Source organism: Sus scrofa, chromosome 9, assembly GCF_054392235.1.
Source record: "Sus scrofa isolate SSC_HxYL_T2T_F1_AM1 chromosome 9, Sscrofa_HxYL_maternal_Yorkshire_Landrace_v2.0, whole genome shotgun sequence".
NCBI classification, from domain to species: domain Eukaryota; kingdom Metazoa; phylum Chordata; class Mammalia; order Artiodactyla; family Suidae; genus Sus; species Sus scrofa.
Genome location: NC_139391.1, coordinates 130,023,586 through 130,037,979, shown reverse-complemented (window position 1 = coordinate 130,037,979; position 14,394 = coordinate 130,023,586). Strand labels below are relative to the sequence as shown.

At 42.4% G+C, this 14,394-nt stretch overlaps 1 protein-coding gene across 2 annotated transcripts in view; it reads left to right on the top strand.

Moving 5' to 3' along the window:
- COLGALT2 (collagen beta(1-O)galactosyltransferase 2) overlaps nt 1-14,394 on the top strand; it is a 142,645-nt gene that overhangs the window by 81,245 nt on the left and 47,006 nt on the right. For both annotated transcript variants that reach the window (XM_084977964.1, XM_003482738.5), the window contains 3 exons: nt 1,722-1,839; nt 6,021-6,155; nt 10,543-10,747. In XM_084977964.1, coding sequence (XP_084834090.1) covers nt 1,722-1,839; nt 6,021-6,155; nt 10,543-10,747 — 458 coding nt within the window. The remainder of the gene's footprint in view (nt 1-1,721; nt 1,840-6,020; nt 6,156-10,542; nt 10,748-14,394) is intronic.

The window sequence follows — 14,394 nt, the reverse complement described above, 5'->3', positions numbered from 1 at the left end:
TTCTTCTAGTCTATATAATATTTTTATTATGTATATGTATATACATATCTACATATATATCTCTCTCGAATCTCAGCATATGATCCATATATTGAGCAAAATTTAACCAAAAAATTTGAATACTATAAAAAAAAATTTGAACACTCTTTTCGAATTCCTTATAAAGGAATTTGACCTAATTAGACTGGCCCAGAAAGACTTGTATCAGATAATTTTCTCCGTAGCCAGATTTTGACTAAATATATTTATTGTATGCTAAAGTCAGTGTGAGAAATATCAGGGATGTTATTTTGGGGGGAAACATATTCAAAAAAGGCAGAAATTTCACTGATTTTTATAGAAATAATAATTAGGGAGGGGAGTTCCCGTTGTGGCTCAGTGGTTAGCAAATCCAACTAGGAGCCATGAGGTTGCGGGTTTGATCCCTGGCCTTGCTCAGTGGGTTAAGGATCCGGTGTTGCTGTGGCTCTGGTGTAGGCTGGCGGCTACAGCTCTGACTGGACCCCTAGCCTGGGAACCTCCATATGCTGCGGGAGCGGCCCTAGAAATGACAAAAAGACAATAATAATAATAATAGTAATTGGGGAAGACATTCCAGAGAATTCCCGTGCAGTTAATAGTTTTATTAATGACCTGTATGGTAATGATCTCATTGTTTTTGTGGCTTCTCATTTACTGAGGCAAATATACTGCCGCTGCAGCTGCAAGAACTTGGAGTGGTGGCCAATTTGGGGCCACTGAGACTTTATCAACGTCCACACCAGTTGGGGGCTTTCAGAGGGGTTCTCGAGGGTATGCCTCTGTCATGATGGGTGAGTCCTGACCTGGCTGCCTTGTGCATGTAGGTAGAGACCCCAACATTATGCATCTGTTCCGTCATCTCACTCCATCTGGGGGACACAGCCTGTGGCTCTGAGGACTCCTTTACTGAGACTTGACTACCTAAACTACACCTTTGTTTTTCCTGGGAAACTCATATTTTGACGCTGTGACATTTTCGAATTCTTCTGATGGCAGAATGTATAAAACAGTGTCTGGGAACATGAACTTTAGGGTTACGCCTGGATTCAAATCCTGACTCTGCCCCTTATTAGCTGTGTAACATTAGGCAAATGACTGAACCAACTTAACCGATTTCCGCATCTGTGAATTGGGGAGAGTTAGCACTTACATCATAAGGACTCAGTGAACTCTGATGAGAACTGAGATATGCTACATCGGGATTCATGTGGGAATTCCTGTCGTGGCTGAGAGGTTAATGAACCCTCCTAGTATCCATGAAGATTCGGGTTTGATCCCTGGCCTGGCTCAGTGAGTTAAGGATCTGGTGTTGCTGTGAGCTGTGGTGTAGGTCACTGCTGTGAGTTGTGGTATAGGTTGCAGCAGCTTGGATCCTGCATTGCTGTTGCTGTGGTGTAGGCTGGAAGCTATACCTCCAATTCGACCCCTGGCCTGGGAACCTCTGTATGGCTTGAGTGCAGCCCTCAAAAGACAAAAAAAAAAAAAAAAAAAAAAAAAAAAAAAGATTCATGTGTATGGGAAACAGCAAATTGCTTAATCTCTCCTTGCTCCAGTTTCTTATCTGTAATAATGGGATAATGATAACCATAATATTATCGACTTCCTAGGGTTACTAATGAAAGCTTAAGTGAGTTGGTACATAGTACCTGGAATATATAGCCATTCTAAAAATTATAATAATAATATAATAATTATTATAGGTCTTATCCTGATGAGATTGGACCAAAGCACTGGCCCGGTTCCCGTTTTGCCCATGTGATGAAACTACGACAGGCGGCCCTTCGAACTGCGAGGGAAAAATGGTCAGACTACATTCTGGTAAAAACAGATGTTTAATTTCTAGACAATTAGCTAGAATGTGTCCAAATCAACTGCTGATAATCTAGGACTGTGGGAGCAATCAAAACAACTTTCTTACCCATCACCTCCTCAGCTTTTTAATAAAGGTACAAGAAAAATTTTGGAGAACTTAATATCAGAATACCTGGATTTCATCTCAGACCCATTCCTCACATGCATTTTTAGTGAGTAAGCAAATCGACTCCTAAATTATCTGACCTCTTTCATACAGTAGGCATCAGAACCTTTAAGTCTTTTTATTTCATAGGGAATGATATGGGTAAAGCAATATAAAAGGTCTAAACTTTTTACAAGAATTTTGAGGATATGAGAAATTCATTACATAAAAAGAGACGCAGATGAACAGCCCAGAAATGCTATTCCCTTTTGCTCCTGAGTTTCGGCAGATTGGCATCTCTTGCTTAGCTTCCCAGTTACTCCTAATTATGCCAGACTCTCCTGGAAAATTTCTCTCCATGAAAAGATTCCATTACTTTCTTTAGAACTTTGAGAGGTGTCCAATGCTGGGCTTGACAATTAGGAATCGATGTTAGCATAAAAATCAAACTACTTAAGATGGGATTAAGATGGCAGAATAGAAGAACTGGAGCTCAACTTCTCTTCTAAAAACAACAAAGTTCACAACTAAAGGCTGAGAAATCTTCACCCAAATGGACCAGACACCTTAAAAAAGTTATCCTACTCCAGAAGAAAAATAGGAGGCCACATCAAGAGGTAGGAGGGGTGATTTCATAATATAAACAACCCCATACCTCCCGGGTGGGAAGCCCCACAGACTGAAATCTAACTGGTTCACAGAGACTCACCTACAGGAGTGAGAGTTCTGAGCCCCACATCAAACTCTCACATGTGGGTATCTGGCACTGGGAGAAAGAGCCCCTGGAGTATCTGGCATTGAAGGCCAGTGTGGCTTGTGCGTGGGAGCTCCACGGGACTGGGGGAAATGGAAACCCCATTCTTAAAAGGCACACACAGAATTTCACCTCCACTGGGTCCCAGGGCAAAGCAAAGTCGCCATAGAAATCTCAGTCAAACCTGACTGCAGTCCTTGGAGGACATCCTGGGAAAACAGGGGTGAATGTGGCTTGTTGTGAGGGAAGGACATTGAAAGCAAAGCTCTTGGGAATATTCAGCAGCCATGCCTTTCTCTGGAGGTGGCCATTTTGGGAAAATCTGGCCCCACCCATCAGTCAGCTGCTGAGAAGCCCCAGGGCAAACAACAATCCAGGTGGGATCACAGCCCCACCCCTCAGTAACCAAGCTACCTAAAGACCCCTCAGGCACATAGCTGCCTCTAATCCCATCCAGAGACTAAGCCCCACCCACCAGAGGAATTAGAATCAGCTCCACCCACCAGTGGGCAGGCATCAGCCCCTCCCATGAGGAAGCCTACAGCAAGCCCCCATACCAACTTCAGCCACAAGGGGGCAGACACCAGAAGTAAGAGAAGCTACAACTCTATTATCTGTAAAAAGGTCACCACACCAAAAACCTATAAAAATGAAAAGACAGAGAACTATAACTCAGATGAGGGAGAAAGGAAAAACCCCAGAAAATCAGCTAAGCAATGAGGAGATTCTCAGCCTCCAGGAAAAAGACTTTAGATTATTGATATGGAAGATGATGCAAGGCATTGGAAGTAAACTGGAGGCAAAGATGGATAATTTACAGGAAACACTGAGCAAAGAGATGCAAGATATAAAACTTAAACAAGAAGAGATGCAAAATACAATCACTGAAATAAAAAAATCACTAGAAGCAGCTAATAGCAGAATACAGGAAGCAGAAGAACGAATAAGTGAGGTGGAGGACAGATTAGTAGAAATTATGGGTGCAGAACAGAAAAGAGAAAAAAGATTTAAAAGAAATGAGGAGAGTCTCAGAGAACTCTGGGACAACATTAAATGCACCAACATCCATATTATAGGGGTGCCAGAAGGAGAAGAGAGAGAGAAGGGGACAGAAAAAATATTCCAAGAGATAATAGCTGAAAACTTCCCTAACATGGAAAAGGAACCACTCACTCAAGTCCAGAAAGCACAACGAGTACTATATAAAATAAACCCCAGGAGGAATACACCGAGACACATATTAATCAAACTGACCAAAATTAAAGACAAAGAGAAAATCTTGAAAGCAGCTAGGGAAAAGAACAAGTAACATACAAGGGAACCCCAATAAGGTTATTGGCAGATTTTTCAGCAGAAACTCTGCAGGCCAGAAGGGAGTGGCATGATATACTTAATGTGATGAAAGGAAAAAACCTCCAACCAAGATTACTTTACCCAGAAAGGCTCTCATTCAGATTTGAAGGAGAAATCAAAAGCTTCACAGATAAGCAAAAGCTGAGAGAATTCAGTGACGCTAAACCAGCCTTACAACAAATACTAAAGGAACTTCTCTAGGCAGAAAAGAAAAGATAGCAACAGGAAACAAAAATTCCACAAATGACAAGGCTCACCAGTAAAAGTATATATTCAGTAAAGATACAAAATCATCCAGGCACAATTATACCACCAAAATCAGAAATCATGAGAAGAGGTGGGTACAAATGCAGGACACTGGAGATGAACTTGCAATTAAGAGACCAACAACTTAAAACAATCTTATATACATATAGACTCATATCAAAACTTCAGAATACCTTGCAAACCAAAAATTTATTGTTGATACACAAAGAAAAATCAACTCAAATACAACACTAAAGATAGTCATCAAACCACAAATCAATGTTTTATCCCATTCTTGTCTTCCAGAAACCTGTCTCAATTGGAAAGGACAGCTCCCTGGGCAGCAAGGAGCTACCATCCCAACTCCCTTTTGAAAATTGATGAAGGCTTTTCTCCCCACAAACTTATGGGAACCTAGTTCTTCATCTGTGGCCCCCACAGATCTATTAATTCTTTTGGTACACATTTTCCAGTACAACACGAGAAATGACACCAATAAAGCAAAGCCAGTAATTTTTCATTAAATTAATGGATGTCTGTTCTCTGTTACTAGACTCTTAGATCCTAAAGGGAATACTTTGCACCTATGTCTGTCCCTAGCTCCTCAACCACAACAAAATCAGCCCAGTAATTAATCAGATACACACACACACACACACACACACACACAAACTCAATACAAGTAATTTTGTAGAGGTTTTCAAATTGTGGTGATATTTAACATTGTATAGCTATTTAAATGTCATCGAAGTATACAATTCCTGACCTACAAAATTTTTTATAAACAGGTTGCTTATTATAAGAATGAAGGCTTTTTTTTTTTCTTTTTCTTTTTAGGGCTGCACCTGAAGCATATGAAAGTTCTTGGGCTAGGGGTTGAATTGGAGCTGCAGCTGCCAGCCTATGCCACAGCCACAGCAATGCCAGATCCTTAACCCCCTGATCAAGGCCAAGAATCGAACCTGCATCCTCATGGACACTATATTAGTTTTTAACCCGCTGAGCCACCATGGGAACTCCAAGAATGAAAGCTTTTGATTATTTATTTTGTGCTTGCATGAGAAAATATACATAACATAAAACCTACCATTTTAATTGTTTTTAAGTGTGATTATTTTATATGACTGAAACTGTGGTTATCCTGTCCCTGTAAATGAGTCAATGTTAACATGGGCTTCTGGTAAGAATGCAAAATAGCTTCTTTGGTTAACATGGGTTGATTTAGTGTACTTTAAACAAGAATTCTCATTGTAACATTAAAAGAGCATTGACGGATCTATTGTGGGCCGTTTTGGCCTTACTATAGACAAGCTAATTAGGTCTGTCCATTTGTACTGAGAATGGGCACTCAGGAAGTGTGTGGATCACTAAGGGCTGGGGAGCCATTTGTGCCTTACACTTAAACCCCCAACCAAGGTGTATGCTGCGTCCTGGTTGAGGATGTGCCCATTACGGTATGACCAATTCATTGCTTGGTGCCTTAGGCAAAGCTGAACATGTGAAAGTTAGACTAGCTGCGTTTTGCCTGAATGAAAGCCATCCAGCTGCAATGGGCTTCCGTGATACAGACATGGATAGACCATCTGTCATGACCAAGTTTCTGTGATTATCAGGCCAGGGTTGGCTTTACTCTCGTACCCATCACTGAAAAGTGCCTCTTCCTCTGATGTCGTCCTTTTCTTTTCCTAGTTCATAGATGTTGACAACTTCCTGACGAATCCGCAGACCCTCAGTCTATTGATGGCAGAAAACAAAACCATCGTGGCCCCCATGCTGGAGTCCCGGGGCCTGTACTCCAATTTCTGGTGCGGAATCACACCTCAGGCAAGTCTTTCAGCTCATTGATCAGAAGTTGTGAGTTTTAACAGGGCAGCCATGTGTCAACAGTAGCCCCGTCAACTTTTTTTATGATTTTCTCCCTTAAAAGACCCCTGCCATTGTGTTACCAGAGCAAGCATTTTCGGGAAAGGAGGTAAGTCCAGGTCCACTGCCACAACCCAGTGAGCTCTTCTGTATTAAAGGATGATGAAGAAAATATTCTTTTTTTTTTTCTGGCCATTTCTTGGGCCACTCCCGAGGCATATGAAGGTTCCCAGGCTAGGGGTCTAATCGGAGCTGTAGCCACTGGCCTACGCCAGAGCCACAGCAACACAGGATCCGAGCCGAGTCTGCAACCTACACCACAGCTCACGGCAATGCCGGATCCTCGACCCACTGAGCAATGCCAGGGATCGAACCCACAACCTCATGGTTCCTAGTCGGATTCGTTAACCACTGCGCCACGACGGGAACTCCAAGAAAATATTCTAATGATCTTAGCATGAGACACTTTAAGCAATAAAGCTTGCTGAAATTTTTACTTTTTTTCTCACTGACTCAGAATTTTTTAAAAATTAAATATATTTTTCATATATAAATTTAAAAAATTTTTGATGATTTTTCTTTGTTCCATTATAGTTGATTTACAGTGTTCTGTCACATTTTCTACTGTACAACAAAGTGACCCAGTCACACACACACGCATATATACATATACATTCTTTTTCTCACATTATCCTCCACCATGCTCTATCACAAGTGACTAGATATTGTTCCCTGTGCTATCCAGCAGGATCTCATTGCTTATTCATTCCAAATGCAATGGTTTTCATAAAAAATTAAATATTTTTTGTCATTAAAAGTAACATAAGAACACTCTAAAAAGCCAGAAATAGAAAAAAGTTTTTAAAAATTGTGTTAATCCCTACCACTCTAACCTCATAAATAACAGGTTGCATGTTTTTAACTCTGTCATCAAGTGGCCTGGGAACATCCATGTGCTACAAATGCAGCCATAAAATAAATAAATAAATATAAAAATATTTAAGTCATTTGCAACTTTTAACGAGCGTAAGGACCATATGATTAATATAATTTTTTCCCATATTTAATGTTATTATCTTAGGATAGCTTCTGAGACATGGATTTAGTGAGTCAAAGAGTATTAAATGTTTTAATGACCTTTGATATGTTGCTGAATTTCTTTCCAAAGAGAGCTAATAATTAGAACTGCTCTGGTAGATGTTTTTACAAAATTCAAGTTAAAAACAAACTTTAAATTTCTGTCATCTCTCTTTCCCATTGTAAACTCTTCAAAGTCTACGGATCTGTTACGGTGAATGTTTATGGCTGATTCTATAGTTTATTGATTGATTTTACTGGCCACACCCACAGCATGCAGAAGTTCTGGGGCCAGGAATCAAACCCGCAACTTAACAGCAGCTTGAGCCATAGCAGATGACAATGTCAAGCTCTTCACCCACTGAGCCAGGAGGGAACTCCTATTGTTTATTCTTTAGTTAATCAATTAAAGAGAGAAATTAAACTGACTAGTGTAGTGTATATCCATGTAGGATAAAGATGCTCCAAGGGAAAACTGTGTTCTCATGCTCAAAAGAGCTAAATTTTTCAGTCCCTCTTTTATATTTGGCTTGGTTTTGGATGAAGACTGAGGACAGTGGTGTACTGATAAAGGTTTAATGACTGGCTGGCTGGCTGTAGGGGAGAAACCCTGATTGGTAGCATTTGCCAGTTTTCAAGGTGTAAGTACTTCCACTGTGCAAATAAATTAAATGGTGTTTAAGCTAAGGGAAAGGTTAAGTAAACTGCAGTACAGTCACTTGATGACATAATTATTAAAAGTATACAAAGCTTGCTGACTGTAGTTTATTTGGAATGGTGAGAATTAGCTTTAGGATTTTGTTTTTAGACTTCAAGCTACCAACATGTCAGCTGGCTTGCAAACTTCCTGGAAATTTAACAGTCGGTTGCTCTAGCACACCACTGGATGGGGCAGTCCCCTTTTGTTACAGTTATTTCCTGCAGTCCCAAGAGATTTTGAAAGCACGTTATCCATATCTCTTTTAGGGATATATTAAGGTCACATTTATCAAAGCCATTCAGTCCTTTGGGGAGAAGATGTTATGTTAGGTTCATTTAAGCTCATGCACTCTCAGTTAATAATCCACAGTGTTTCACGTGGCTCTGGGATAATTTTAATGAGTTCTGCATTGACACTAACAACAAAAGTGGATTATCCTAGGAACCACAGCCTCCCGATTTCTGTTGTCTAATTTGCTTTAATATTAAAAACTCACTTACTTTGCACTTAAAAACTGAGCAATTTAGGGGCAATTCTAATTTACCTCTGTTTCTGGTTTTCTATCCTTCCCAGTCAGGCTTCTGCTGGGGCAGAAACAGAAACAGCCAATGACTTCATAAGCTTATGGCAGGCCTTGGTTTCCGAGCCTTTAAACACAACCAAAACAGAGTGACCTTGGTTTTGTCTGGCCAATGAATGGGAATTATTACCAACAACATTTGGTTTATGTGGAAAAAGAGACACATCCCTTGCGTCCTCCTGTCTACAGGAAGCATACTAAGTCTCTTGCTCTCTCTCTTCTCTCTCTTTTTTTTTTTTTTCTACTTCCTTCCTCCCTTCCCCCAGGATATTTGGTGATTCATCATCCTCATGAATTTCCCAAGCTTCTCCATCTGAGAACGTTGCTCCTAAGTAGTCTAGAACTTTGTATTTGACATGTGTTTTTAGACAGTCCTTTGAAGAACCAGTCTTCTCTTTATCCCTTGAAAGACCACTCATAAGTTGAGGCTATTGAGTGACCCTTGAGTTAAAGGCTAATACAAATTGTAGGAATACTAATACTTCCCATAATGCATTACAGTTCCCAACACAGCTTCGTAGACCTCATCACACGTGATTCCTTCTACAACCCTGGGAGATAGACTGCTTTCATCCTATCTTTTTCTGGAGAAGAAACTTAGGCTCAAAGAGATTGCGTGTGGGCTGAAATCAGACAGCGGGATGGTTAAGATGATGCCAAGACTCCTGTCTTCTAAGTCTTCATTTGGGATCCTTCTACCTTATCACGTGGTCAACATGAGCATTAGCTCAGCTGTAACACTAGCCTAGACACTGAGGGGAATCAGAGAAGAGGCTGTAGTACCTAACGTGGGTACTGTCATCATTGCCGAAAATGTGACCCTAAAGAAATGTGACTGATGAATGAAAATGTGAGAACTTTTGCCACCACTGGGTATGGTGCCCTTCAGAGCACTGACATTGTCAAACTTTATACACATTCCATAAGCCTGCTCTCACCTAAAACATTTTTGGAACTATCTTTCAAAGCTTCTACATTCTTGAAAGTATGTTTTGTTGAGACACATCATCTTCTCTGGAATGGGTTTGAGCCTTGGCAATGGTCAAGTTATAATTGATGCTGCTGGAGTATAAACTCTAGAGGATTTTACACCTCATGAGGGCTAAGACTGGCTTGTCAATTTACTGCTAAGTCTCTAGCATTTAATACCGCCTGGTGTATAGTAGGCACTCAGTAGATGTTTGTTGAATGAACAGTTGAATTTGGAGGGAAAACAAACTGGGTTGCTCCAAACAAGCATGTTGAAAACCACAAAGTAGGGGAATTGGCTGTTCCATGTGCTTGTCCAGAGGAAATATTCCAAAGGAGAATCACCCCAAAGTATGGAGCAGTAGCAGCTCCACCAGGATACTGAATAGTAATTGCATTGAAAGAAGGCTCTGTTTGTATGTTTAAGTATGGTGTGTTTAGTTAAAAATATTAGCCAGCATGATGTAGTCATTTTAATAATAGCCAATATTTACTGATGCTTTCTTAGTGCTAGGCACTATTCTAAGCATTTTTTAGGTTTTACCTTACTTGTTTCAGGCAGCCCCAGAGTGAGTGACATCGTTCCTGTTTTACAGATGAGGAACTAGGCATAGAAAGGTTGAGTGACCTGATCAATACCTGCAGACAGTAAATGGGTGGGATTTGACCTCAGGCAGCCAGATCCCAGAACCTGTGCTCTTAACTGCTCTTCTCTGCCATCTGTGACTCCTCAACATCATATTCAATCATAAGTCAACATAAATTATACCTTTATGAAACTTAAGAGATATGCTTAAACCAAAATTACTTCTGATAACAAAACCCTTTTAGTAATGTTTTATATGTAAATTGCATTTCTTGAGCTCAGTTGGAGATTCTTAGACCAAGATAAAGAGAGTGAAGGTACCTTTGCTCGAAGACTTGTATTTAACTAGTGATGACTTAGGATCAGCCTTACAGAAGGCTGGGAAAGAGGAAGCCCTCCAATCAGAGAACATAACCCACCCATTTGCTCCCTACAGGGCTTCTATAAACGGACTCCAGACTATCTTCAGATTAGGGAATGGAAGAGGTTGGGCTGCTTTCCCGTTCCCATGGTCCACTCCACGTTCCTAATTGACCTCAGGAAGGAAGCGTCTGACAAGCTGATGTTCTACCCCCCGCACCAGGACTATACCTGGACCTTTGATGACATCATCGTCTTTGCTTTCTCCAGCAGGCAAGCAGGTACTGTTGGTATTCAGTTGTTCTCCCACCATGGAAGCACTCTAAACAACCAGCTCTTTTGTATTGTGCATTTTACCTAAAAAACACTCTTATATAGGGAAATGGGCTTCCTATTCAAGTAGTGTTGTAGGCAATTAACTGTCTGCAGTAACCATACCAGCGCCCTCTGTGTTGCTGTCCTTGTGAACACCAATGACCAAAAACCAGAACCAACCCCTACCTGGGAATCCACTCGGGTTATTTTAAGTGAAGGCGGAACAGTGATGGTGGTGGTGGGAGCCATGAGCATGTGATTGGTTATTTATGGTGCTATTGCATTGCTGCATTCATTACAGGAGTTCTTTTATTAATTAGAAAGCTGTGACAAAGGCCCAGAACAACACTGGGAAAGACCCAGACTTAAAAAATGGAAGTTTATTTCATCTCAAAAAAAAAAAAAAGAAAATCAGAGCTGGCATAGTGGCTCTGTTCCACAGTTTTCAGAGACTCTGTTGCTTCTCCACCCTCTCTGAGGTATTGTCCTTAATCATATGACACACGACATCTCATCAGGATGGATGCATTTCAGCCTTTGAGTGGAAACCAGAGAGAAGAGGGCACTCTCCTGCCCTTTAAGGGCACAATTTAGAAGTCGAACCCATCACTGCCATGCACAGCCCATGAGCCAGACTTAGTCATAAGACAATACCTAGCCGAAGGGTTGTCTTTATTCTGCACAGTGGAGAGCCCCAAGTCTCTCTCTCTCTTGAAGGAGAAGACAGATTTGGGGAGGCAACCTGCTGTCTCTACCACCATCCCCATGGAAGGAAAGGCAAAACTGGACTTAACTCTCTCATAAACCATTGTAGACTTTTGAGGAAGACAAGTCAGCAGAAAGATTAGTTATTACTCTCGTGTCACATGCACATGTCATCAAGGATGATGCAATTCCCTAAAGCAGGTCAACAGGAATATACGTGACATTCCTAAGGCAAAGCTTTATTCTCAGGGTCATTCAGACCTTCCTGACACAAGTCAGGTTCCACTCTTAGATGAGCAAGAATCGTGCCACTTAACCACTAGCCAAAGTGAGTTTAGAAACCAGGCAGATAGTATATAAACTCATGCGGCCATAAGTCAGGGTGCATGGAATCGTATCAAGACCCCAGGGGGTTGAGACAGGTGAGAATATTACTACAGATCCAAGCTACAGTTCACACCTCAGGCCATCCTAGAAGTCACGTGTTCCACTCATCAATTATAGATTTGCTAGGAATGGGAGTATTTGGTGGAAAGATAGAAAGCGGATATTTTTTTCCTTGGCTGCTAGGGCCATTTAGACCCTTTGGCCAGGTGTAGGCATTTTTCAGCCCCGTGTCAGGGAAAAAGCAATGTTTTTATCCTCTTATGGATTGGAATTTTTCAAGAAGGTCCTTGTGTCAACATTAATGGTAACTGCTGCTTTCCCCTTGGTCTGTGATTGACTCTGACTACTCTAGGATGGGAAGCAGACCCAGGGCCTTCCCAGTCCTTCAGGTTGTGCCAGTCCCTTTGCTTAAGAGCCCGAAGTAAGGATGCACCAAGAATGTGAGCTGTTAACAGTTACAATCATGACCCTGGCCTAACAAAGGCCCCCTTGATAGCCACTATGCAAGGCATTATTGTAACCCAGGCACTAAATTATTATGATGCATTTTTTTAAAGCAAGAGTGACATGGACTGGATAGGAATTTTTCAGCTCTGCCTCTTGCCTGGCCTTTTCACTTGGACTTCATTCTTTGTTGGTCCGATTCCCACAGGCCCACCCAGGGCATTGAAACAGGTCCAGAGGCCCAGAGCTGTTTGGTGATTCCGCTGGAGAGGGGAGGTAGAAAAGCAGGGAAAGAGGCAGTCCTCTAGGCTTTCCTGCCATGTCTATCATGGTGTTCGGGCTCTGTGATAGTTGGTGAGATAAGAGCTTTACATGTGGAAATGTAAGTAATAGCTGTTGTGATGGCTGAGGGTCAGGGAGTTCCCCTCGTGGCTCAGTGGTAAGGAACTTGACTAGTATCCATAAGGACATGAATTCCATCCCTGGCCTCGCTCAGTGCGTTAAGGATCTGGTGTTGCTGAAAGCTGTGGTGTAGGCTGCAGATGTGGCTCGGATCCCGCATTGCTGTGGCTGTGGCATAGGCCACCAGCTATAACTCCTATTCGACCCCTAGCCCGGAACTTCCATGTGCCTTGGGTGCAGCCCTCAAAAGACAAAGAAAAAAAAAGCTGAGGGTCAGATCAGTGGTACCAACTGTGAACAAGGCAGGAATCACAGGAGGAAAGAATGACTGTCATTTGCAGGGAATGAAAGAGCTTTCCTGACAGTTGTGTGGTTCTAAGGCAGCACTTTTATTTTAGTTATTTATTTTTTTGTCTTTTTGCCTTTTCTTGGGCCACTCCCACGACATATGGAGGTTCCCAGGCGAGGGGTCCAATCGGAGCTGTAGCCGCCAGCCTATGCCAGAGCCGCAGCAACATGGGATCCGAGCCGCATCTGCAACCTACACCACAGCTCACAGCAACATGGGATCCTTAACCCACTGAGCAAGACCAGGGATTGAACCCTCAGCCTCATGGTTCCTAGTCGGATTCGTTAACCACTGAGCCACGACAGGAACTCCAAGGTAGCACTTTTATTCATCTGGAAGTATTTTTAGAAGAGACATGGATGAGCCTGGGGTCCTGCATAGCCTGTGAGGTATTTCTGAGCCTTTCCCTCTTGGGTTCAAAGCAAAGGGCTTCCCTTCTCTCTTGAAGAGTCTTGATGAAAGATGGTTTATATTCTGTGGTCTTCACTCTTGTGATGCTCTCTAGCTGTCTCAGGTGGCTTGGAGTATCATCTTCTTTTTTTTTTTTTTTTTGTCTTTTTTGCTATTTCTTTGGGCAGCACCTGCGGCATATGGAGGTTCCCAGGCTAGGGGTCGAATCGGAGCTGTAGCCACTGGCCTATGCCAGAGCCACGTCTGTGACCTACACCACAGCTCACGGCAACACCAGATCCTTAACCCACTGAGAAAGGGCAGGGACCAAACCTGCAACCTCATGGTTCCTAGTCGGATTCGTTAACCACTGCGCCACGACGGGAACTCCGGAGTATCATCTTCTAAATGTCCAAATGGAAACAAAGGATCCACACGCCCCAGGCAGGGCCACCTCCCCACAAATTTTGACCTATAATCTTTCACCTCCAACTCTATGTGTTGCCACGCGTGGGTGGTGAGTGAGAGGAGTGATTGAAGCGTGTTGGGGGGCTGGGCCGTGGCTGCCCATCGAGCCCAAGCAGAGAGCACAGGGTCAGAGGCGAGTCTCTGTGGCCATAATGAGGCTGGGGTTGGGAGTTCACTTCCTGCTGTGGCTGGTGAGCTGGGCTGTGTATCGTGGCCACAGTAACCATTTCTGGCGCCAGCCAGTCACCCTCCCCATGTCAGCTGTGAGTCCAAAGGAGCGAGAGATGTGGGTGACAGGCAGGCAGATCATCACGAGGAATCATCAAAAGTGCCTCCAAGGTGATTATTGGTTCTGAGACTCAGCTTCCAAAGCCTAAGTCTTTGGAAGAGAGACACTTGACCTTGGCCCTTCAGGGACAAAGATTTGACTTACCGTGTAACCTTGGACAATCACAGCTTCACAATGGT